General features: G+C 60.0%; 1 protein-coding gene across 2 annotated transcripts in view; it reads right to left on the bottom strand.

The window, feature by feature from the left end:
- Window positions 1–25,196, bottom strand: part of EFNB1 (ephrin B1) — a 52,373-nt gene that overhangs the window by 12,974 nt on the left and 14,203 nt on the right. For both annotated transcript variants that reach the window (XM_032196217.1, XM_032196218.1), the window contains exon 2: window positions 5,785–6,062. In XM_032196217.1, coding sequence (XP_032052108.1) covers window positions 5,785–6,062 — 278 coding nt within the window. The remainder of the gene's footprint in view (window positions 1–5,784; window positions 6,063–25,196) is intronic.

The raw sequence follows: 25,196 nt of genomic DNA, 5'->3' as shown, positions 1-25,196 counted from the left end.
GGGCTCAGCCCAAAGCCCGGTGTCGCAGCCCTGCCACCTGCGAGCCCTCCCGGGGTCCCCGTGCCCCGGGCAGAGCCGTCTCCAGCTCCCGCGGCCATGCAGGAGGTCGGGCAGGGGCCGGGCTGGCAGCGCGCACCGGGCACGGCCCCGCGGGGCCCCCGGCCAGCAGCAGATCAAAGCGCTGGGTATTTACCTCCTGGCCGGGCGCAGGGACACTGGCCCTTTCTGATAGGGCTTTTCATCCCTATTAGCGCCATGAAAGGCTGAGCCATGAGATCAGCTGCCAGGGGCTGCGCGGGGACAACGCTGAGCCGAAAAGGTCAGGAGGGAGGAGGAGAAGAGAAAAGAGGCAGAGGCTTAAGGGACAGGGCTCAACAAAATCGCATTTACTGTGGTCACGGTCTTCAGACAAGCCTCCGAGACAAGTAACCGCGTCTTGTCTAAGGGCCATTATTTGGGTTTGACATGTCCAGCGCAGGGGCTTTGAAGTTCCGAGGCGGGCACTGCTAGAGCCCGTTTGTCCCCAGCACCAGCCCAACGGCTCCCACACCTCCCAGCACCTCCTGTGGGATGCCCCACGGCCGGGGCATCTCCTCCCCACCAAAACCACCTCTGCCACCTCTTCTCCCCCAGCCCCATTGGCCCGGGTGATGTCCCGGGGCTCGGCTCTGCTCGTGCGCCCCCGCCACCAGGGCGCAAGGACGCGCGCGCCAGCCCATTTGGGTGAAGAATGAGGAAGCTGGTTAATTGGGTTTTTATCAGCAGAAGTTCACAGCTCTCATCACGGCATCAAACAGCACTTTTGCTTTCAACTCGTCTTCAGCAAACAAGTCGTGGGACGGGAGCTGAGGAGTACATGAAAGTGGCCACATTCAAATGCAGTCAGCAAAGAAAGGCGGAGAGCTTGGCTGGCGGGCACCCGGCACGGCACCCGGCACAGCACCCACCACACGGCCCATGTGGAGGGAGGGAGGAGGGCTCAGTGTGCGTGGGGACAGCAGGGGTGAGGGAGGAAACGAGCGGGCTGCAGAAAGGTCGAGGCTCCTGGAGCAGCTCCGCGGACACCCTCGTGCACGCCGTGACTCCCAGCTGGCTCGCGGGCCTCCTAAACCCATGGCAGCTATTTCGGGAGTCAGGGTGCAGCCAGAAAAACAAGTATGGCAACGTGTCTCAAGGAAAAAAAAAAAAAAAAATAAAAAAAGAAAAGAAAAAAAAAAAATAAATGTAAAAAAAAAAACAGGAAATCAAAACAAAAAAAAAAAAGGAAAATAAAAAAAAAAGAAAAGAGAAAAAAGGGAAAAAAAAAAAGGAAAAAAGGAAAGATAAGAGGAGTCTGGCACTTGGCAGTACACAGGTGACCCCCTTCTCCGCATTAAAATTCCAACTAAAATAGGAATAGAAAAATGCTGAGGAAGAAAGGGCCAGGGATGAAACCCGCATCGCAGAGGCAGCGATGGCGTGCAACAATAGCTCTTGCCAGGTTGGGCCTAATTGCATCTAAAAACAGAAATGCAAGACAAGGGGTTTAAAGGAACCGTCGGCGTCATGTATCTGGGCTCTCTGAATCCCGCTGCCAAAAACTGTTAGATTGGATTACGAACATTATGACATCAAAAATGGATTGAAGGGCTTAACGACGCACAATCAACAGGAAACGCGTGAGCTTTGTGGGGCGAGTGGCTGCCGCGGCCTCGCCTCTGCTTTAGCATTTTCTGCAAATGAACGGGAGGAGAAGGAAGGCTAGTTTTGAGTTGCTTTCCCCTGTTGGTGATGGGGACAGGTCGGGCACTATGAGCGTGCCGAGGTCCCCACGGGGTCCCCAAGAGGTGCCTCCTGGAACCCAGGCGGTGCTGGGCGCTGCCCGCCCCGTGTGCCAGCAGGGACTGAGCGGGAATGGAGGGACTTGGCTCTTCTGGAGCAGTGTCCCCACCAAAACACAACCATGGCAATGGCAGAGAACAAATCGATGTGCCCAAGGGTATGGTAAGCGCCGGGCTGAAGGCACTCGGCATCCGAGGCATCCCCCTGCCAGGCACCGGCGGCTGCTGGGGCACTGCTGGGCTGCGGCCAGGGCTCCTGCCCCGGAGCCGCCAGGACAGCTGGCTGCACATCTCTCCATCTAGGCACCTGATTCCCAGAGATAGCAGAACTGGAGCAGGTTCAAAGAATAGCAGCAAGCGCAATTAAGAGCTGGAGAGAATTCCGGAGGGAGGCGAGGAGAGCTAAACCTGTACGGCTGGCTCGGGGACGGGGAAGCCGGAGCTGCCCACAAGCATCCCGAGAGCGCAGCCACCAGGGAGGGGGAGGAAGGCGATTCGCGTGGGACAAGGACGCGGCGGAAGCAGAGCAAACCACAGGAAACTGGGAAAAGTTAAGGCTGAGGAGCGGTGAGGTTACGGACAGGCTCTGGGACCCCGCAGCAGGTGGCCTGCAGGCGAGCAGGAGTCGCTGCCACACAGCAGAGCCCCCCGAGAGTCCTCCTCTGCCTTCCCAGCAGCCTGCCCACGGGCTTGGCCTCGTGCCTCGCAGAGAAAGCCCCAAATGGGCACTGCGAGGGGGCAAAAAGCAAGAGCTCCTTCCCGCTGCGTTCACCTTCCCATACGGCAACGCAGGAACCGCCCGGCGGAGAACCCGCTCCCCTTCCCCATCCTCCCAGCACCGAGCAGACACCCACGGCAGCCAGGGAGACACCAAAAGACACCAAAAGACACTCATGAAACCAAGGATTGCCCTGAACCTCCGTCATCCACGGAGCAAACAGAGGAGCAAAGCGCCCCGCTCCCCAAGTGCCAGCTCTCCTCCTCCCCACGCCCCGCCGCAGCCCCAGCAGCCGGCAGCAGCCCCACCGAGCCTTTGTCTGCGGCACGGCCGTGCAGCCAGGAGCTCCCGCATCTTTTTCTTTATGAAAAGGCTTAGGAAGAGGAATCACCTTCCCCTGTCCAGCCGCAGGAGAAAAGATGCTTTTAATGAAAGCCTCCAGCTGGCACTGAGGGGCTCGGTGCGAGGATTCCAGGGATGGGGAGAGGTTACGTTCGCTTTCAAAAGCCTTTTTCATCGCTCAAGCAGCCTAAGCCGAGGGCTGAGTGTCCCTCGGTGATAAAAGTGGCCCTAAACGAGGCTTGGCATATCCAACGTGATGGCGGGGGAGCGGGGGGGGCGGCCCTGAATGAGCTGGGACGGGGCCGTGCGGCAGCCGCGGGCTCTCTCAGCGGGGCTGGGGACGGCACCGAGCCGCGGCCGCCCGCTCCCGGCCGCCGCCGCGCCGCTTCCCCCCCGGCTTAGGGCCGCCGGCGAAAGAAAAGGAAGAAAAAAAAAAAAAAAAAAACCTTTTGTGTGTCCGGGCGAGCTTGGGGAGAGGGGAATAACAAAAAAAAAAAAAGAAAAAAAAAAAAAGACAACACGTGGGTGGTCTGCTCGGGAGACTTTTGACTTTGTTTTTTTGGCTATTTTCTTTCTTGGCAGAAAGGGTTCCTGGGGCTGCCGGGCAGAGGCTACGGGCAGATCACAGGAGCATCCCCGGCCCACCCAGGGGCCAAAGTTCAGCGCACAGCGGCCGCCCGGTCCCAGTGCCGCCGAGGCTCGCTTCAAAGCGCGGAGCAGTCAAGAGAAATTAAAGTCAGAAACGGAGCGAGACGGGGGCAGAGCAGCGGCGGGCAGGGGGCACCGCCGGGGGCAGCGGGGCCGGGGGGAGCCCGCGGGGGGACGGGGACGGCACCTGGGCACCGGGACACGGAGGGTGAGCTGGGTTTTGTGGCGGACCACGGGGAGATGCCCCGGGCTTGGAGTGGGAACTGGATTTTGTTATGAATAGAGAGAAAATCTGCCTGTGTGGGGTTTCTGGTGGCGGAATCGGGAACGCAGTTCCAGCTTTCTCCCTCTGCAAGGGGAGGGACTGCTGGTGGAAACAGCACCGAGAGCCCCGGGCAGCTGAGGAAGCCGAGCAGCAGCTTTGGTAGGATTTGGAAAGCTGCTCCTGGGGAAGGCAGAGCCTGGCAAAGCCTCTGCCCACCCGGCCCTGCCCTCCGCCGGCACCTATGGGCTTATCCCATGGGGTGGCAAAGAGGAAACCCGTGCTCTTCTCCTCCCCGGGGCTTTCTGAGGCTCCTGATTTTGTTCTGGCTCACGTGTTTGTCCCGGAGGGCTGCTGACCCTGCGTGCCGAGCAGCCGCTGCCCGAGCACTTCAAGACATTTGCCCTAAATCCAAAAGGCAGATCTGTGGCGGCGCCTTGAGCCCCTCTCCCTCCTCTTCTCCTCTGCCTGCTGCAGGGAAAGCTCGCAGCTGAGCTAAGCCTTGCTGAGCTGGTGGGGCTGCAGGAGGGGCTGACCTTCCCGAGCACAGAGCCACCGGGCTGCAGCCAGCCCCGGCCACTTGCAGAGAGCAGGACGAGACCGTGGAGACCTGAGAGAGGCAGCGGGAGCTGGGCAGGGGGCGAGCTGGCAGCACAGGGGGGACCCCGGGGGAATGGGGCACAGGGCGGCTGTTGGCATCCCTGCCTCTACCCCAAAAGCAGCAAAGATGGGGATCCCCTGCTACACGGCGCTGGGAGCAGATGAGCAGAAGGGACGTTTTGGTTAGGAGCTGCTGCAGCCCCTTTTCCACCACCCCATGCTCAAGCCCAGCCTTGGAGCTGAGCAACGTGTGCGCCACGGATCCAAGGGCGGGCTGAAACCTGACCTGCAGGAGCCCATTTGGCTGCTTCCTCAGCACCAGGCACGCTCAGATTGTGCTGCAGTGGAAAGAAAGCCGTCTCCAACACCAGACGGGGCTCACGAGGGAGCACCCAGGCTGGCAGCCTCGCGCTGCCCCACAGCCAAGCACCCCCTGCCCCTCAGCCCCGAGACAGCGGCTGCCTGCAGGATCCTCACCGCCCCTTCCAACGGTGAAGATCTGAGGCTAAAAACACCGGGTTTGGTGACCCCAGTGCACCAGCCCACACATTTCGGTGCTTGCCCCCCACGCGGCCGGCTGACCCCTGCACCGGGCCACTTGCTGGCGAGCCTGCGGCGTGGGACAGAGAGCAGGCAGGGGACAGCAGAGCCACACCGTGCCCCTTCCCTGCTGCTCACACACGCCGAGCAGAAACAGCACGACACGGGGCAAAGCTGGCAGGGAGCTGGCAGGCAGCGCCCGGCCCCAGCACCAACCCCACGGCCACGAGGGAGGATGGAGATGTCCCGGCCGGCACCCGTGGACGCACCCTGTGTGCACCATGGGCTCAGGGACAATCCAGCCTCCTTCCTCCTACAATTCCCAGTTGTACAGAGAAACAGCAGCACCCGGCCCGCGTGCTGACAGCCATTTCGACCGCAAGAAGCTCTGGGAGCATCTCTCCAGGCTGCTTCCCACGGCGGTCAGCGAGGACGGCCGAGCTGGTAGCATTTGGCACTATCGCTCCCGATCCCTGATTTTACACCAAGAGCATCCCAGCTCCGGGGCAGCACTATGAGAGCGGCCCCACAGCACCTCCGGCCCCACAGCACCAAGCTCCAGCTGTAAAACCACTCCAGACACAAACCCACTCGGCTGCGGGCAGGTCTCACCCCCTCCACAGGGACCACTCCCGCTCCTGGCGCTGCGCGGCGGCCAGATAAGGGCCGGGACCCCTCGGCCTGCAGCGCATTCCTCCCCTTCTCCCATCCAGCGGGAAATATTTTCCGTGCGTGTCAGCTCTGAGCAGGAGCCAAGTCCCAAAGCAGCGCCTGGCGACACTGTCCAGGCCCCCGCAGCCCCCAGCCTGCGGCGCGGGGTCCGGCCGGCGGCGAGGAAGAGCGCGGCGACTCACATGTGATGAAGTAATCCTGCTGCCGCTTGAACTCCAGGCCCATGTAGTTGGGGCTGAACTCCTGGAACTTGATGGTGAAGCGGATCTCCTGCTCGGGCCGGTTGCACGTCACCAGCACGTTGGGGTCCATGACGGTGCTGCAGGCATCGGCCTGGTCCTTCTTCACCAGGTACAGCTTGTAGTACTCGTAAGGCTTGGACGGCTCCGCCTTGGGGCAGATAATGTCCAGTTTGTCCCCGATCTCCGGGTAGATGACCAGTCCCTTCCCAGTCATGAACCTGCAAGGAGAGGAGAGGGCGAGACGTTAGCGACACTCGTGCCCGGGCGTTCCACCCCGCGCACAGCCCTGCTCCCCCACAAATTATATTTCAGCCATGAACTCAGCTGTTCTCCCCCCGCAAAACGCCTTTTTATTTGTCACCAAGTTCTCCTCCTCCTTCACCAGCGCTGCGCAAAGAGCCAGCACATCAGCCACCAGAACCAGGGGCTCCTCCCGAGCCCTCCCAGTATGGCACCAGCACACACCAGTGAGCAGCGTGGCCGGAGAGGGAGCGGAGCCACCCCACCGCTGCCCTTCCTAGCGCAGACACCACGGCTCTGCCCATGCGCCCGTGCCCCAGGGCCAGGCAGCGAGCTTCCTGCGGGACAGCAGGTAATTAGGGACAGCAGGCAATTAGGCACGGGAGCAGCCGTCAGGACGGGGCGCGGGGAGGGATCCCTTCCACGCCCCGGTTACGGAGGAATTCCTGTCCTTACATGGCAGGGAAGGAAGCATCTCGCAGGACAACTTCTACCCACCCGGCGGTTGCCACAGCTCAACGGCGTGCCCAGGAGCGTGGGAGGACCGGGTGGAGAGGAGCGAGGAGGGAGGAAAGCTATTTGGGGCTGGAAGGCAGGGCATTGTGCAGGGAAGGGAGGGAAGGTAATGTGCTGATAATTAACATTCAGATTTCGTTATTGCAGAGCAATACTCTGATTTATTTTTTTTTTTTTTTCTTTTCACGGTGAAGTAGAGGATTAGGGCAACTCGGAGGGAAGCAGCAGAGCGTCCACTTTGATGTAGGCAACACAATGCGCTCCTGATGGAAGATAACGTGGGAATGGATGTTCCTGCAGAGCTATCTATCTCCGCTGCAACTCCCTCGTGCAATTTGGGCACGGTGCAGAGCAGAGCACGTGCTCCGACGGGCTGCACGTCCACGGCCTCCCCTGCGCTGCCAGCCCCTGCCTAGCCCCCTCCCGTGGCAGCGGGGCCGGAGCCACGGGGCTGCCTCCTCCCAGCGTCAGCTGCAGGCTGAGGCTGCAGGCAGCGGGGAGCAGGCTCAGGCGTACAGGACCAACCTGCTCCGTGGCTCCTGTGCAAGTCGCAGCAAGAAGCCAGGGAGCTGAAACCAGAGCACGAGCAGCCCAGGCTCCAGGCCTCTCACCGTGTGAGCTCCGGCACCTTTCCACGCCGGCCGGGCTCGGAGAAGGCAGGAGGAGCCAGGAGCCCAAGCCCACACACACCCCGGTGCCCTCAGCGAGGGCTCCCAGGCCGGGTTTGGGCTGTAGGGCAGCCAGGAGAGCCACGCATCGCCAGCACCTCTCCACAGGCACCTTCTGTCCACGCTGCCCCCAGCCCTGGGGGGCTGCATCACGGGGTGCTACTCGCCCCATCCCTCCTGCCCATCAGGGGAGCTCCGGCTCAGACCGAGGAGCCGAGGTTCTCCACCAGCAGCAGGAGAACTGCCATGGCACCAGACATGGGGACAACCGGGACCATCCCAACCCCGGCAGCACAGCGGCTCCAGCAGAGGTGTAAGCTTGCAGGAAGCAATTACAGCTCCTGGAACCGGGCTCTCCTGCAGCAGCCCCAAACCAGAGCAGGGACCTCAACCCCTGCGAGGCCCCGCTGCCGCCGGGAAGGTCGAGCGCAGGCGGCGCCGCTGCAGCCCCGGCTGCCGGCAGGTGAGCTACCAAGTAGGTCAGCTGGCCCCCGGCCAGCAGCGCGCTTCCAAAGCCTCACACGCGATAAAGGCTTCCCCCACCCACTGCCTGCGCCCTGATGCAATCCCCGGAGACGTTTAGTCAAAGATGCAAAGAAGCCCCTGCCCCTCCCTCCCCTTGCTCACCATCCCCACCCTCCGCGAGGCCACAGACATGCAACGCAAGTAAACACTTGCATGCTCACTCACAGGTTCCCACCCTAAGAGGCAGCTGGATCCCACATTCATTTCTCCGCAGTTGGGCTGAGTCAGACGTTTTCTGGCAAAGGGCTCCCGAGTGACTCAAATTCCCTCCTTCAGCCTCTGCCAGCTCCCTCCTGCCCCAAAGATGCCAAACAGGAAGCCACAAACGAGTCGAGCAGATGTCTCGCAACTCCCGAGTGAGAGCAGAGGGCTCCTATCCGCCTCCCATCTCCACACCAGGAGGGCCGATCACAGCCCCTGGGCCAGCGGGGCAACTGCAGCACCCACGTGCCATCCACCCGCACTCACGGCAGGTCCACTGCTTTTCAAGCACGGCAGGGCTGGAGCGATGCAGGGAGGGCAGAGGTGATAAAGGCATCGAGGGAATGAGGCTGAGAACATCCAGGCACGGTGTCCTGTTGGCATTCCCTCATCTCCCAGAACTCGGCAACGAGGCCCGCGCGCGCTGTATTTGTTTTGAGGACAAAGCCATAAACCCATTTTCCTACATCGACGCTCAGCCTCAGCTTCAGCAGCGCAGAGCTTCTGCCCGGGGATCAGCCTCGCAAGGCTTTCCAGACTTCCTACGTGAGAATCGAGCACGAACCAGCTGCCGGCCGCAGTGGCCACGGAGCCCGGGGGCTCTCGCACGCCCCGGGGCCGCAGCAATCCCCGCAGCTCCCCGGGGAGGCCGGGAGGGATCTGCTTTGTATCTGCTTTGCATCACGGCCCACCGCCGCTCAGACACCGCGCACCCTCCGCCTGCCGCTTCCTGCCAGCAGCATTCCTGCGCGCGTGCACGTTTTGCCCTTTGTCCTTCCATTTCCCTGATTTTTTCTCCTCCATTTCCCCCTTAGTGCGCTCCCTCCCTTCTCTAGGAGCAGGGCTGTTTCCAAGCTACGAGGCTGGTCAGCATTAGCCATGACAAGAAACCCCCGAAACTGCCTTCCCGACACCTCCCTCGTTGTGCTTTGAACTCTTAGCTCCACATCACGATTTTTTCCCCCTATTTTCTTTTTTTTTCGTCACAAGCCACGGCCGGTGACAGCCGTTCCAGGGAAGACTGAAAATGGCTCCCATTAGGTGAGAGCCCAGTTCTCCAGGAAAGTGCAACAGAGGAGGTGAAAAGCAACATTCATCACAAAAACCGCAGAGGGAGAGGCATCCAAACCGGCTGAGGAGTCGCCTCTGCACGTTATTACACCAAGTTTTGCATTTGAGAGATTTTACTTCATGAGGGCCCAGCCGGGCTTAGCCCCTTGGCACACGGGGACTTGTCTTTACAAGGACACATCTCCAAACTCAGGCTAACTGGGAGGAATGAGCAGATTACTTTTAAATTAAAAGGGAAACTCGCTGAGCCCTGAGAGCACTCGCTGTAATTTTGGGGAGGATCTGCCGCATTCATCACACAGACAGAGCCTGATTTCCTTGCTCTAAGGTGTGGGGGGAAATCAAATTCAATTCGACCTTAACGACGAAACTGTGACTGACATCTGCATAATAAAGCACTCTGGGATGCTCTTCGAGACATGCAGTGTATTAGACAACTTAAATTAGGATACGGCAGACTGGCGAAGCACTGAGAAGGAGGATGGCTGTTGCTCTCAGCAATAACCTACTTACATCCCAGCCTCAGACGGCTCCAGCCAGCGCGAGCCAGCTCCGGGGACCCTGCGGCCACCCGCACCAGCACTGCAGGAGCGGGGATGGAGCGGGCAGCACGCAGCTGGCCAGGGCAGGCAGCCTGGCACGGCACGGCATGGCATGGCACAGCACGGCTCCTGCAAGCAGAGCAAGGCTGGCAGGGGGTGCACACAGGGGGATGCCCCAGCAGAGAGCACGCGGTGTCCCTCTGGGGGCTAATCCTGCACCGTGCGTGCTGGCACCGGCGTTCCCCAGCCAAGCCATGGAAACTGCAAATGGGCAAGCCCAGCAGCCCATCGCTTGCTCCTGCTCCTGCAAATGCGACAGCGAGCACACCCATGCTGGTCTTCAGTGGGCAGCCCTGGCCAGACGCACGCAGCACCCTCCCCGACACCCCCAGCCTCCCAAAGCCCCCGGCCCTCGTGGCTCTTCCAAGCAAACCATGGCACGATGGCTTTGGGGGAGCAGTGCTGAGCTGCCCGGCCACCCTGTGCCCCCTCTCCTCTCCCGGCGCCTCGCAGGGATGCTCTTGAGCCAGGGCCAAGGGGAGCACACACGGCTCCTGTCCTGCAGCGAGGTCTGCCCATGCCACCACAGATGCCAGGCACGCAGCAGAGGAAGGAAAAGTTTTGCGAGGCAGGAGAAGCCCGGGCTGCCACACATGCCAAGACGTGTCTTCCCCAAGGACCTCCCAAGTCTAAAGGCTGAAGCCGTCCAAGTCGCTACAAAACCAGAGGCAGGCACTTCAAGCCGATGCGAATCGGGAAGCGTGCTCCGCTCAGCTGGGCCTCCTTTTTATCTGGAAATCTCAAGTGCTTCATGAGATGGAGCCTCGCAGCCGCAGGAGACGGTTGAAGGACTTTGTCACCCCCGAGTGCAGCGCTGCTGTGACCGGGCAGCAGGCCACGCAGCCGACTGGAGCTCAGCTCCATCTGTACCTGCCAGCAGGCACCTCCCCGGGGAGCACGCCGCCTGCCCACCGCAGGGCTCCTCTTCCCCGCTGCCCCCCCTGTGCCCCCCCCCGGGAGGAGGAGCACATTTCTGCTTTGGTTCATTCACCGTTTGTACCATCGCCGGTTAAGAGCTCAAAAAACATCCCAGCATCTTTGCTTTTGGTGTCAAAGGTGGGAAGGATTAACTGCAGCCATTCCAGTTGGAAAAAATAAAAATAATGTTACGGTGCTGCAGGCACGTGCTGGAACGGAGCTGTTACCAGCAGGCTCACGACGGGAAGGCCCCCGGGGTGATTTGGGGGGCACCTGGAGCTGCCACCCGCAGCCCCGCCGGGTTCAGGGTCCCCGTGCCGCCGAGGAGCATCCCGGCGAGGTGGCCCCACGCACCGGCCGGCCCCGCGGCCCCGCAAATTCCTGGCCCTGCAGGTTCCTTGGGAGCTATCAGGTGGCAGCGTCCAATTTCCTCATTGTTTCGGGAGGTGTTTTCTGATGGGAAAGGTGAAAAGGGTATTTGTGAGCCTTGTAAACCGATTCCTCCGAGTTGGGTAAACAAGGGGAGCTCTGTTGGCAGCCAGCCTCCGCGAGCCGGAGATGCCTGAGCAGAGAAACCCAACCAAGGGGCTGCCCCCCCGGCCCCGGCCAGGGGCTCAGGGGTCACTGGGGGAGCCCCCAGCCCCCCTGCAGTTGGAATCCAAGGGGCAAGCCCATGGGCAAGTCCCCCCAGGGGGCAAGTCCACTGGAAGCCCGTGGCTTCCAGCCCAGGCTTTCCCAGGGCTACCCCCTCACTGTGCAGGGGCTTGGGCTCCAAAAAGCTTCGGTGGGACCCCATGGAGTGACACAGGAGTGACAAGCGGGACCCGAAGCAGTGACACAGGTGATGCGCTCCCCACCTCGGAGTGTCTGGTGTCAGGTGCAGCCACCCTGGTATCACAGAGGAGATTTAACAGGAGAGGAAGACGACTGGGCTGATAAGGGATAATCCCTCAAAATATGCCGCTGGGCTACCTGGGGGGATTTCAGCGACCTTTGTTTCACCGCCCAAGCGAGAGTTTTGCAGCCCCAGCATCTTCCCCAAGCGAAGGAAGGGGCCTGCTGCCTCCTCCCCCTCTGATCCACAGCATCCAGCCCCAGCCTGTGCCAGCATGGTGATGGGCAGGAGGGGGCATCCCTGCCACGCTCCCACCAAGGGAGGACACCTCCACCAGCAGCTGAGACGCTCAAACCTCAGCCTCAAGGAGAAGCAGCCCCGCGGGAGGCTGGGGGGGCACCTGCAAGACCACGAGTCACACCAGCCACATCAGCCAGCCCAGGAACAAGGGGACAAGGAGGAAAAGCACGGATGCTTGACCCGAGCAGGCTCAGGAGTCATGCTGGGCACAGCACCTCGCTCCTCCTCTCTGCACGTGCACACATTGCTGTCTTTTCTTCTTCCCATGGGCACGCACGGGCTAGCAGGCCAGGTCACGTTTGAAAGTGGACTGGCTAACGTGGTCAAAACACCACCTGCAAACCCCAGTGCTCCGCAGATAGGGCATCTGGCACCTCCAGAAACACGCCAGTGGTTAGGCAGTACTTCCTTAGGGCAAACATGACTGGTAAATTGCTTGAACATGTGTTGTGTTTTGTTTTTTTTTTTTTTTTAAAGAATGGGTTAACACACTTTCAAGCAACCCATCTCCCAGCCCAGGCGCTCCTTGAATCCTGAGAAGTACAAAACCTCTGGGCAGGCATCACGTTTCCCTGTGTCTGAAGAACAAAACGCACCTTTCACTTTATCTCTGGCTTTGCAGAAAACAGAACAACACCGAACAACAACCCCCTCGCTGGATAAGATACTCTAAAGCATTAATTCTGACATACATAGAAGATGACATATGCTAAATGCTGTTTTCTTCAAAGAAACCCAGAAATAAGCATCTTACAAGGAGGACATCTACTTTTAGCAGCCGAGGCTGCAGGAAGGCTTAGGAGGCCTGGCAGAGCGATGCACGGCGAGCAGAGGACAGCAAGCACCCATTTACAGGGGGCAGATACTGGTACACAAGAGCTCCAGATTCGTCCAGGCTTTCAGGACTTGAAGACCACAGTAGAAGAGCATGTTTTGGAGTTGCCTTCCTTCCATTGAGTCTCCAAGAACGAATTTAAGAGCTGCCAGAAGCGCCCAGCTGAGCGGCGTTGGGCACTCGCTGCCATTTGGCGTGCCCCAGCTCCTGCAGGTCCCCACAGCTCGCGGGAGCTGGGAAACGAGATCAAACAGGGGAACAGCCAGCAGCTCTGAAAGCTGAAACGACCCAGTAAAAACGCTGGAAAACCCATGAAAAAACTTCTGAAAAGCATTAGTGCAGCGTACGGAATCTGGGAGAGCTGTGCAGGTGCCCAACCACAGGCTGAAGCCTTATTTTCAGCAAGCCAGATGAACCAAGGGGTCAGGAGCAAGCTCTGGGACCACCAGAGCACCTTCACACCATCCCTGCTGTGGTAGAACAGCATCCTCAGAGCAGACACAGCCCAGCCCAGTGCCCACATCCATCCCAGAGCGGCAGCACCGTGCTGGAGCACCAAGAAAATCAGGTTCCTCCCCGCCATCACCAGAGTTCATGCACTGAAGCAGGAGGGCTCTTACAACTTTCTTTTCCAACGCCTAGTGTTATTACAGTCCGATCCCTTCCTTTTGACTCCTGTTAAATTCTCGGGAACAAAGATATCCTGTGGAAGGAAGTTAATTACAACTTGAATGAAGCGGTACCCGGCCCTCCTCTACCTCCCATCTGTGTCTGTCGCCTTCCCATTCGTGCAGTCGAGTTGCTCGTCGCTGCAAGAAAGGGTAAATAGGAGCACGCCATTCCCCATCCCCGCGCTTTCAGATCCCACTTCTTTCATGTGCTCTTCTATTATTAGTCTCCTTTAAGAAGAGCCTTCGATCTTTTTATTCCTGCTAATCTCTGTATAATTATTTCCACTGCCCTTCTGCAGACCTCTTCTATTTCTGCTGCATCCGCCCGGCGAGGGGAGCGGGACGCGGCGATCTGGCGGCGTGCTTGTGCCTTCGGCCTCGGCGGCTCGAAGGAGGAGCTGTGCACCCCGGCACCTCTGCCTGGCTCAGTTTTGCCCATCGTTCATGCCCCCAACATGGTCCAAATGCCATCCCACACGGCCTCTGCAAGTCCTGCATCCCCCGCTGGTGAAGGCACGGCACGGCACGGCGAGCTCCTGCCCCTGCTCCAGCCACCCCAAATCCTTGGGGAGCCCCAGCCCCCAGCTGGGGGGCTCCCGGGGGCCATTTCACACCACCAGGATTCAGCAAAGGGATCACCCAGCGGTTCGGCCCCATCGCCACGACCAAGGAGGGCCGGCTGGTGGCTACCCCCCCGCGTTAAGTGGCCGGCTAATCTCCCCGGCCGGCTCCTTCCAGCAATTTATCCGGCTCTGTAGCAATGCACCCCGGTCCGTAATTCTCAGGATCATTCCTAATACCTTTAATGATAAACACAATGCTGGCTCCCTGCCCGCCCCCCAGCAGAGCAGCTGAATTAACGAGGGATTCCACCTCGTTAGCGGCGTGGGGGCAGGGGGTGGCCACGTCCTGGTGCCCCCCAGCGCCCCGCTGCCCCCCGGCTGGAGGCCCCTCGCCCGCTTTCAGCATCAGCTGGGGCAGCATGAGCAGAATCCGTGCTTTTTTGACTTAAACACGAAGCCGGGGTGCCAGCAGCCCCCGGGAAGGGCAGCCCTCATCCCACAGCCCTGCCTCCTCCTCTCCACACCACCACGAGCAGCCCCCCCGCTCCCCACTCGACCCGTCCCCCTCCCAGACACACTTTAAGGCCCTTTTTTCCCCTGTTTCAGGTTTAATGAGGCCCATTCAACCCTCCCAAAGACAAAAGGCCCTTCTCGTTTCTAAACGGATTTACACGACGCATCAGTGAGGCAGAAACGGGTCGCCATGGCAACCCCCCCCCCCAGGCGGCTGCCATTTTGTAGCGCCGCCGCTCCCCCAAACCCCCCCGCGGTAACGGGGGGCACGCCTGGGGAAGGGGCACGGGACACAAAATCGGCCCCGGAGGGGACACCGGAGGGACACAGAAGGGAGCGGAGATGCGAGGCCCCTCGGGACCCTTCTGTGGGGGACGTGTCCCCCGGCACCAGCAACCCATGGCCCTACAACATCCCACAGCCACAGCTCGGCTGCTGAGGGGCCATAGTCCCCCCCCCCAGGAGCACCGTTTCCTCCCATGAACTGAAACCCACTGAAGTAAACATTTCTCCAGCATATGTAATCCCCCGCAAAGTTCTGCGCCGATGACTGATCGGGGTTTATTACCAAACCCGAGCTAAAATGTAAGCAGCGGGCCAGTAAACACCAGCTGCAAGGGGAAAAACACGAGGAGGACACCCGAGGCTCCCCGGGCGGAGGCTGTGACGGGAAGGCCGGGGGGGGAGCGCTCCTCTCCGCCACCCACGGCCATCGGGGGGGCTCAGCCCCGTCCCGAGAGGCACGGAGGCCTCGCTCCAGGCTGGCCTCCACGGCCGCATCCTCGCCCGGCAGCTCCAGGGAGTGTGATTGCAAGTGGCAGGTACAAGGCGCCCAAACAAGCCGCCCGTCCACCTCAATTTGAGCGCGACGGGCGTTCCTCACGCCTCGGCAAGTGGCCGTGACAGCAGCCTTGTAAGAAACAAAACCAGCAGCAGCTTTGGGCACAAGGTGCGTGGTGGCCACTGAGATGCTGATCACCAAACGTGAGCGGGGCCGGGGGCTGTGCTCGACTATCAAGGGGACGAAGAGCAGAGAGCCCGTTTCCATCAGAGGAGATGCTCTTCGTCCAGGACAGCCATCCGCCAGGCAACAACACGGTCCCTCCGACATCCAGCCATGTTCCTTTTGTTATCACCACACCAGAAGACCCGGCAGAGGAAGCCCGGTTCAGGAGCAGCTCGCAGAGGTCACCAGGCAAAAAGGACAATTCCCACAGCCTCGGGCTCGCTCTTTCCCCCCGAGCAGGCTTCCCTACCCACGCTTAGATCTGCCTCCACTCTCCCAGTCCGCAAGCACTCGAGGCTCCAGGTCGCACCACGCTTGCCACCAGCAGCGCCAGGAGAGCAGCAGAGGGCTCCAGGGGTTTTTGGTACGAGGATGCTGCAGAAAGCAGGTTGGCGGTCCAGGCTGCAGGTTGTTGGTGCCCACAGACACGCCACCAGGCTGCATGATCCCGTCCCTTAGAGCTGGGGGGTCTTTGGGTTTTTATTGTCTCTTTGGGTTTTCCTCATCTGCATGCAGTCGCTCTTTCAGTGCAAACCAGGTGCTCTTCTGGTGCCCCCACCGGATTTCCAGCGAGGCCACGAGGCAGGATGGATGCGGCTGAGGCAGCGCTGGCCACGTGCACGCTGCTCCGAGGAGTCGCAGAGCCGCCGTTACGCCACGCAGCCGCCTCCCAGCTCTGGCCTGCACAAAGGCATCGCTCCGAAGCAGCTTATTTACAGCTCACGCCTCTAACGCCATGCTGCCTCCATGCAATGGCTGCGAGCGATGTCCCCGGCCATGGGCAAGCCACACGTGGGCCACACATCATGGGGGGGATGAGGCTGAGGAGGAGGAGGAAGAGGAGGAAGGCGCACAGCCCTCACCAGGGCCAGGCGCTGAAGTGAGCAGCCCGCCGAGGCTCCTTGCTCCCAGCTCCGCGCAGCGCCCCGTGCACCCAAGCCACCTCAACAAATGCTATTTACCCAACCCCGCGAGGAAAATTAAAAACCAGACGGTAATTGAGGCAGTTTGGAGGAGATTTAATTGGGGCCAGGCCACTCGCGCGGGCTGCTGCTGCCACCTGCAGCGCTCTCCGCGAGCGGTGGCAGCGGCTCCGGGGGGACCGCGGGCCCCGGACCCCGCTTTGGGGGGGTCGCAGGTGCTGGCAGGGCAGGACGAGGGACAGCACGCTGCCTGGGCGCCCAGCCCTGCCCCGCACGCAGAGCCACTCCTGCAAACTCCTTATTCCCCCAGGACAATAAGCGGCATTGCCCAGGAGCTGGCCAAAATACCGCCAAATAAATAAATAAATGCGGGCGGCTGCGTTTCCCTCCCTCGAGTGGCAACGTCCCGCGCCTCCCCTCAGAGAAATGAAGACAAGCCGAGCTATCTAATTAATGCTGTCAGGCCGCGGGGAGGGGGCCGGCGGCGGCGGCCCACAAAGGCGGCGTGGGGAGCGGTCTCCCTGCCTCCGCGGCCGGCATCTCCCGCGCCGCCGCCATCAATGGGGCCCCACACTGCGCATGAGGTAAGATGCGATTCAAAGCGGGGTTTGTAAGGGGTTTTGTTTTTTAAAATGGGGGAGGGGAAGGGAACAGGGCTTGACAAGAGCTGACAGACAACTGAACAAAACCATAAGGGCCATGAATGGCAACACGGCTCTTTAATTGGCGTAGGAATGGAGAGAAAAGTGAGACAATGAGGCGCAGGCTCTGGCCGCGGGGCCCCAGCCCGGCGAGGCGCGGAGGAGCGAGCGCTCCCCTTCTGCTGCTCCCTGCAGCCCTACGCCCTCGTTTGAGCTTCGCCAGGCCTACCGAGGTCAACATCTGCATGCATCCACCCCGGGGACCAGCTCTCCGGAGGCACGCACAGGCACCCTCCCAAAAACAGAGAGGGCGAGGGGAGAGGCGAGCAGGAAGGGCAGGGCGTGCAGAGGCTCTCCTGACGTCGCCCCAGAGCGCAGCGAGACCACCTGGTCGGCGAGGGGGCTTCCTGCCCCCCAAAGAGCCCGGGCTCTTCTTGCAGGACCCCGGCCAGGAAAAACGTCCCGCAGCCAAGCCCCGCTCACCACCAGGAATTTCTAAAGCTAGAATTCCTCCGAAGCGGCACGGACCCAAAACCCAAGGCCTGGATGCTGCAGACATGAAATGATCTGCTGGAAGCAGCTCAGGTTCCCCACTCGGCTCCATTTGTTTTTCTGTTTTGCTTTGGTTTGGGGGAGGCCCAGGAACGCCCGTGCCCGTGCTCTGGCTGCAGCCCCGCTCCCGCTCCATTCATCTGGAGGCCAGGGGGAGAGGGAGAGACAGGTTAAAAGGGAACAAGGTCCGACCAGCGGGGTTCCCACTTCTTCCCTGACCCCTCCGAAATGAGACGGAGGAGATTTCGCCTCCCGGTTCCAAAGCAAAGAATTACTTTGGCATGGCACACCGCGGCGGCTGCGCGCCCACTTGGAAGGGAAGCCGGCAGCAGCGCTCCTGTGCCCAAGGAAGCCGAGAGCGAGACCTCCCCGCCAAGCCCCGCGCATTGTAATGCAGATGCGGCCCCAGAGCAGAAAGGAGGCGTGCTGCAGCCCTCCGCCCTGCAGCCCTCCGCCCGGACCCCGCACAGGGGCTCAGCCGAGGGGACGGCACCGCTCGCTGGGTCCAAGGCCCGGCTCCAACCCTGGCACCTCCTGGAGAGCCCCTCCTGCCTGCTGAACTGCAAAGTCAGCCTCAAAAATTAAGAAGTGAAAGCAAAGACGGGAAGAGATGAAGTTACAGCTGTGGTTAGGCCCCGCGGTGCAGGGAAGCCATCATCTGCATCACCAGCACGCGGGGGCTCCAGCAGGCGCACGCTGCGCCCCGGTGACTGCTGCACCCCAAAACCTGCCCGGTCCCAGCTGTGGGAACCCCCAAAACCAGGTCAGGCCAACAACCACCTCCCCACACACGGGTCCTGCAGGGAGAAAGCTCAGCACATCCCCACTCCGCAGACCCGATGGGTGCGGGAGGGCCCCCCAGGCGACTCAGCTCCCCGTGCCCCATGTGCCGACCCCAGTCCCTGGGCCAGCTGGGGCTCGGCTTGCCTTGGGTAAGCACCGCTGCGGTTCCAAGAGATGAATCCCGACATTAGGAACTGGGCACGGGGAGGAGAAAACCCCAGGACCGGTTACCCGCAGCGCAATTAGGGGTGCCGTGCCCCGCTCCGACAGGTCGCGCAGGCTCCGGCGGCCCCTGGGGTGGCGGCTGCCAGCCGGCCGGGCAGGGCCAGCGCCGCGGCCGGGGCTCCCCTCCTGCGGCTGCGGCGTGACTCACGCCCGCTCCTTTTGATCTCCTGACTCCCAGGGGTGGCGAAACGAGTTTTGTAATTTGGGCTAAGTCTGGAAGCACCATCTTCCCAGGCAGCCGTAAATCACCGTCTCTGCGAGGCCTCGTGTCATTACCGGGAACTTGCTCGACTGGAGGCCGTCTTCTGACTTCTGCAGACTTTCTTAACCACCCCATTACAGCGAAATGCACGCATACAGCAACCACCACGACTGTCCACTCCAGCCATGTAATGACTGCCCCGGTAACCAGGTCACACCGTATTCCTACCCTCTGAGTCAGCCCTGTAATCTTCACGCTATACTTGGCTGTACAGGACTTTCAACCCCACACCACAGGCTGTTTTGGACGGGTCTAGGAGAAAAAGCTGAAGATGAGTCATAAGAGCTCAAAAGACTCGTTTCCCCCCCCTCCCCCTTGTCCTCATGCACACAAAATGTAGGAGATCACCGGGGACCGGTGAGCCAGTTCCACAAGAAAGCAGAAAGCCAGCCTCCACCTCGGGCCGCGCTCCCTACAGTTGCTCAGCAGGGAGGAAAAATGCCCTTTTCTCCCCAAAACCCCTTCCAAGCGCCGCTCGCAGGCGGCACAGCGCGGCAGTGTCAGGTTTAAACCTCGCCCCTTGCTGAAAGAGATCTGGCTCGTACTCGCTTTTATTTTTAGGCTGGATACACGTACGGCTGAACTTTAATAAAATGTACAACCTCCTTTTGGGAATATGAGAAGCGAGAGAGGAACAAGAAAGCGCGTTGCTGTCTCAGGTGTCGCAGACGCTGCCAGACCCGAAGGTTTCGCCCCTCAGGGACACGGAGCAGAGCTGCTGGGTGGGCGCAGAGCCCCCTGCACCCAGCCTGGGTGCGCTCAGGGTGCACTGTGGCTCGTGAGACCGCAGGGATTGCAGCTGGGAGAGCACACAAAGAGCTTCCAGCTCCACAGCAGACACAGAGCAAGCACGGAGACCAGCAGCCTGGTGTAGAGATGTCCCTGCCCGTGCCATCGTTGAGGTCCCTTCCAACCCCAACCTCTCCGGGAGTCTCCCAATTGTTCCCTTTGCAGCAGCACGGTGCCAAGACCTGCACCTCTCCAAGAACTCCTCCAGCAAAGCAGCGTCTCATCGAAAGAGCCTTTTAGCAGCACGCTAAAGAAAGCTCTCCCCAGCCCAGCAGCAAGCCTCTCTTCAGGGAGGCCACCGCCACAAAGCTCGGCTCCCAGACGTGTCATTAGGAGCTCCGCGCACTTGCTCCTGCCCCAACACCCGGTCACGCTGCGGGCCGGCTCGTCTGTCTTCAAGGCAGGATTTGTGAGTGCAGGAGGGAAACGGGGCTGCTGGTCTCAGGCTAGTCCAAGCGTTGACTCCTACAAAACCCCAGCAGTTCGGGTGTTGGGCACCCATCGGGGTCAGCTTGTGTCCCGAGAGCAGCCTGCCCTGCCAGCAGCGGGGTTACGCCAGGCACTGGGGAGGACCGTACGCCTCAGCCCCCTGGCTGGCCTTTCCTCTGCAGCGCTAGGCAAATAGCACAGGAGTTAAAAGCCAGCAGTCCTCTTTGGCAGAGCCTTCTGCTATTTGCTTTTAGGGGAGAGGGCAGGGAGACAGAAATTGCCTGTGTCCTGGAAGCACAGCTTCTCCTACCGCCCCGGCCCGCCAGCATTCCCCAGCCCGAGCAGCCCGCCTGGGGCTGGCACCTCCTGTTTGCTCGTTTTGAACCTGAAAATGAACCTGGTGAGGACAAAGAGGAGGAGGAGGAGCGGGGCAGAGCCACCCCAGGACACCGCGAGCCCACCGGCTGTCCCCGCTCCCCCGCGCCACTCCCGCGCCAGCAGTTTCCAATTGCCAGCAGCAGAGCCTGCGGACGGGGAGCGTGCACAATCCCCACCCCAGAGACAAAACCCCTCCAACTTGCCACCCACGTGCAGCGAGCGAGCTGACAAGATGCCGCAGGAGAGACCAGAATTCCCCCCGACCACTTCCTCCCCCACAGTTTCGCTGCCAGATGCGATTCCCCGGGGCCTCGCCCCAGCATCCCGCTACTTACGGCACTCCCGCCCGCGGTCCCCTCCCCACCACGCGCCGTGCCACCAAGCTGGGGACACGTCCCCACCGTGCCACCGTGCCGATGCCGAGAGCCCTTCCCCTGCCACGCTGGAGGCAGAGCCTCGCACGTGGTGCTCGGTGCATTTAATGGGGAGCAGAACCCTCTCCTCTGTGTTACTGCAGCAGGGCGCAACGCTGTGTGCACGGGGACGCTGCCCACGCCGGGCACAGCAGTGTCACCCGCTGTCCCCCTGGCACGTGGCACGGCCACAACACAACGCTGGGGATATCTCAGGGCCCTCGGAAGATGCACACTCCCTGCACACTGACCAAGACTCCCGAACCCACCCGCCCCGACACGCGGAGGCTTCGCATCGCTGCAGTCACCCAGCGCCAGCCCGCACGCCCTGCAGCGCCTCTCCATCCTCTCGCAAATGAAGAGGTCACACACACACCAGGAATAACCAGTTTTTGCAGACCAGACGCCTAGATGGCTAGCGCCAGAAAGACCTGGGCGAGGATTTTTTGGCCGGTGTTGTCTCAGCCCGTTGGGGTGCACGGCGATGCTCGAAGCAGGGGCTGCAGCCGCGTCCACCCAGGGACCGACCCAACCATCCCTGACCCACCACCACCCGGCCTCTGCCTCCTTCAGCCCCGCTCTCCGAGTGCATTTTACTCATGTTTTGCACTTGAGGTCTCTCCTTTTTTTTTTTTAACTTATTAAGGAGAAAGTTCAAAACGCCTGCAATGTCTGCGACGCACTAATTTAGAACTTACTGCGGTGTCGACATTGCATTAAGTATTTCTGTCAACCGTGAGGACAGACTATGTCTATGTAAGAAATTACACCGGCAATTATAGCTAAAGAGGCATGTAAAATTTCCAAAAAAAAATTAATGTATTCAGAAATGATAACTGACATTCTTATTAGGATTAATCTAATTTTAGTAGAGTCATTTATATCCTGCCTTTGGATAAAAAATGAATTTCAATTTTAAAACCTGGGTAAAAATTGGCATTTAAAAAAGTGCTTTGAGAAGTCACCCTGCGTGATTAAGGGTGATGATAATATGAGAAAGTTTAAGGGAAAAAAAAAAAAGGCTTTCCATGAAAGAAGATATTTGTTAAACCAAAGGGAAGCAGGCACTTAACAACCTGCGCAGGCCGCTTCCGGACTCGGCGCTTTCGGGTGTCATTTTTAGTTGCGGGTTAGGCTCCGACTTGCTTGTGGCTTTCTCCAGCTCGGTGCCACGCAGCCGGGAAGGGCCGAGCCGAGGTTGCTGGAGCAGCAGCAGCAGCAGGGACGTCTGCTGGCACCCTCGGCAGCGCCCCGGCCGTGCCGCAGCGGGGCTTTCGGACCTCCGCCGGCAGCCGCGCCGCGCTCCCGAGCCTCAGATCCAATTTTTAGGGCAGAGCCAAGTTGAGGCCTTCAGAGAAATCATCAGCTTCCACCGCAGTCGTTCAACGGGGAAAAAAAAAAAAATTATAAGCACGCTTCAGTCTCAAATAAATCCCTTAGCATAGTTTTGTACGCACACCAATTAATCGCAGCCCACACCTCCTTACAAAGAATGGCTCTGTTTGACAAACCTGACATCGCTCCGCGAGGAAATTACACGTTTAGCTGATAAGGCAGCTGCACCGAGGCACCGACTGCAGCGCGGCACCGACCCAACACAAGCCAGCAGCAGCGCGGGGCCACTGCTGGAGGCACCAGGGACCCGAGCTTCCCAGCGCTCGGGGTGAATCCTGATTTCACCCCCGGTTTGCATTGCTGGGAAGCAAGCAGAAGATCGCTGCTCACCAAAGGCAGGGAGGAGAGGAAGGTTAGCATAGCACGACGGGCGAGAGGGAGGGCTCCGAGCATCTTGTCAGCTGAAGAAAATGCTCGGAGATGCTCGGAGCTCTCCGTCTGGATGCCAGGAGCACGGGACAGATCCTGCGCCCACGGCACACACGGGGAAATGCCAGGCACTGGAGAGAGCAACACTGCCCACAACCCCAGAGCACAGGAGTGACTCAGGGATAAGAGAAGAGTGGGAAAGCATTGGGTGCAGTTAGCTAATCCCAAAAAAAAAGAAAAATTCCCCCAGAAAGACATTCAACACCCTCCACAGGAGGGAACTTCAGGGCACCGAAGTCTCCATGCGGAGAGGCCTGCCAGGACAGGACGCGCAGCTACGGGCTGGCTGCACGCTCCTTCCCCCAGAGCTCTGAAATTAATTAGTTGTCTTGTAGAAAAATGCACCATTGGCCTCACACACAGACCTCACCGCTGCTGAAACCAGTGGCAAACGGGTGGCCTGGGCCGTCAGGGTCCTGCCCGGCCCCGCCACAGGCACGCCGTCACGTAAGGATACGTGGGGCGGGAGGCAAACGCCAAAGAGAAGGCGAAAAAAAAATGTCCTGGGCTGATTATTTTATTTTCTACTGACAGTTTCAGCCATGAAGGCCAATAAATCCCGATTACAGATTTTAAAAACGCTTCCTGCAGACACTTGGACCATCAAGGCAATTCCGGGCTCCCATAACTCCTGTTTTATGATGGTCATACATGTCAGCTTCTCACGGAGCCCAGCATTTCAATAAAGATGACCATAAACCTAGATTAGAGATTAAAGGACTGACTCAGAACTTTGTCAGAGGAAGAAACAAGTTTGTCTGCAGCCGCCTCGCGCTTTTTAACGGCTGTTACAAATGCTTCATTTTTGATGCTTTTACGCCAGCAATAAATTTCCCGGCTGCCGACAGCTTCCCGAAGGTGAAGGCAGCGCCTGCGTCCTGCGGGCAGGGCAGGAGAACGGAGCCAGACCCGAGCCGGGAGCAGGCAGCCACCGGGGGGGAGAGACCCCAGCCCGTGAGGCTTCAAATCCATGGGACTGGAAAGCTCCACACCGAAAGAAAACACCGCACGTGGACAAAATCCGGAGCAGGGAGGCTGCGGCGAGCCGCGGGGCGACGCGGGGACAGCCACGAGCCCGGCGCTCAGCTCCGGCAGCAGGGACGAGAAGTGACGGGCGGTCCTCTCCCGTCGAGATCGCTGCAGACAGCACAAACACAGCCACACGCCAGAACTGCCCGACCTTCCCGGCTCCTCTCCCCCCTGCCTGTCAAATCTCCCTCCCAGGGAGCAGCTCTGTCCTCGTTTCTCCTCCTCTCGTCTTCGCAAGGTTAGCGGCTGCCAGGCAGAGGCAGGCGAGCACGTGGAGAGGTGACAGGAGGAGACAGACCGCCCCCAGACCCCCCCCCAGGTCCCCACAAGCTGTGCCAAGCAGGATGGAGGTGCCTTTTGCACAATAAATGCCGTGCATTTGTTTTGCTCTGGTTTACTGGATCAATCTGCTGCTTCCTTTTCATAAATGCTCTGTTGGGAGAAGAACAAAAAAAAAAAAAAAGCAGCAGAAAGGAAGAAGAATGAGTCACGACAATGCCACATCTCCACCAGCGCTTGGAGAGCTGCTGAGACGGTGCCAAGGACAAGGGCTGGGACTGGGTGAGATCAAAAGGACGACGGGGGCTGCAAATCCAACCCTCCCCGGAGCGGGGACAGGTTTGTGGGGGCTGCTCGGAGCACGGCCAGGACGCAGCCGTGCCCTCCTGGCTGCCCCACTGAGCTTCAGAGGATGGGGCTCTCCAGCTGTTGGCTTCAAGAAGCGGTGGGCAAGGATGAATGTGGGGGCTCTGCCCAGCACCCAGCCCCTTTTTTGCCTTTCCTCTCTCGCAAAAACACTTCTCCAAACCAAGCCTTAAATTCTGCCCCATTCCCAGAGCCCTGCCAGGAGGCAGAAGAGGAGGAGGAGGAGGGGGAAGGTGACCGCTGGCCGGAGGTCTGTCCCCGCAAAGTGTGACCGTCCCCATCCCATTTCTGCCCGCCCGCTGGGCACGTGGGGCCACCGCTCGCTGGGACACGGGCAACGATGAGGACGGGAGGAACATTGGGTAATTGGAGGTGCACCCGACAAAGCGCCTTGGTGATCAAAAAGTGCCCTTTCCTGACCACATAAAGAGCCCCGGAGCTCTGCACGCTGAAGGGGGCCAGTGCCCTTTCTGCTGGTGTCTCTCAAAGTCCATCAAAAAGTCCCATTTACATCAAAATGCACTTCCAGACATGCTTCAATTTTACTTTCCCCCTTTCATCTCCTTCCACCCTCCCACCCCACCTCTGAGCTCTATTGTTCGCGCAGCATTCGCGGCATCCCGTGCCGCAGAGAAGGCCAAGAAAGCTGCCAAAGTTAAAGAAACAGGACAGGAAGAATGAAGCTTTAAACTAAGCCAGAAGCCGGAATCGCTGCTGGTTGTGCTCCAGCATCCGAGCGGGGCACGAGGGTGCCCGCTGTTGGCGGCCGCCCCGGGGGGGACGGCGCTGGCCGTGTCCCCATCCCGGGGGACTCGAGCTGCCCCAGCCTCCGTCACCGCTCGGGCTTTCTGGTCAGGCTCCGGCAGCCACAGATGGTTTTAATGAGCTTTAACAAAAGCCCCGGGCAACGGGGTTGGAATCAGCAGCCCTGCACCTTGCACAGAGCCGCTCGTTCCGCCTCCCCTCGGCACGGCCGCACGCTCCCAGCCCGCAAT

The sequence above is a fragment of the Aythya fuligula genome, chromosome 13, assembly GCF_009819795.1.
Source record: "Aythya fuligula isolate bAytFul2 chromosome 13, bAytFul2.pri, whole genome shotgun sequence".
Taxonomy (NCBI): Eukaryota; Metazoa; Chordata; class Aves; order Anseriformes; family Anatidae; genus Aythya; species Aythya fuligula.
Note: the sequence above shows the minus strand (reverse complement) of the source record. Positions and strands in the feature narration are given on the sequence as shown.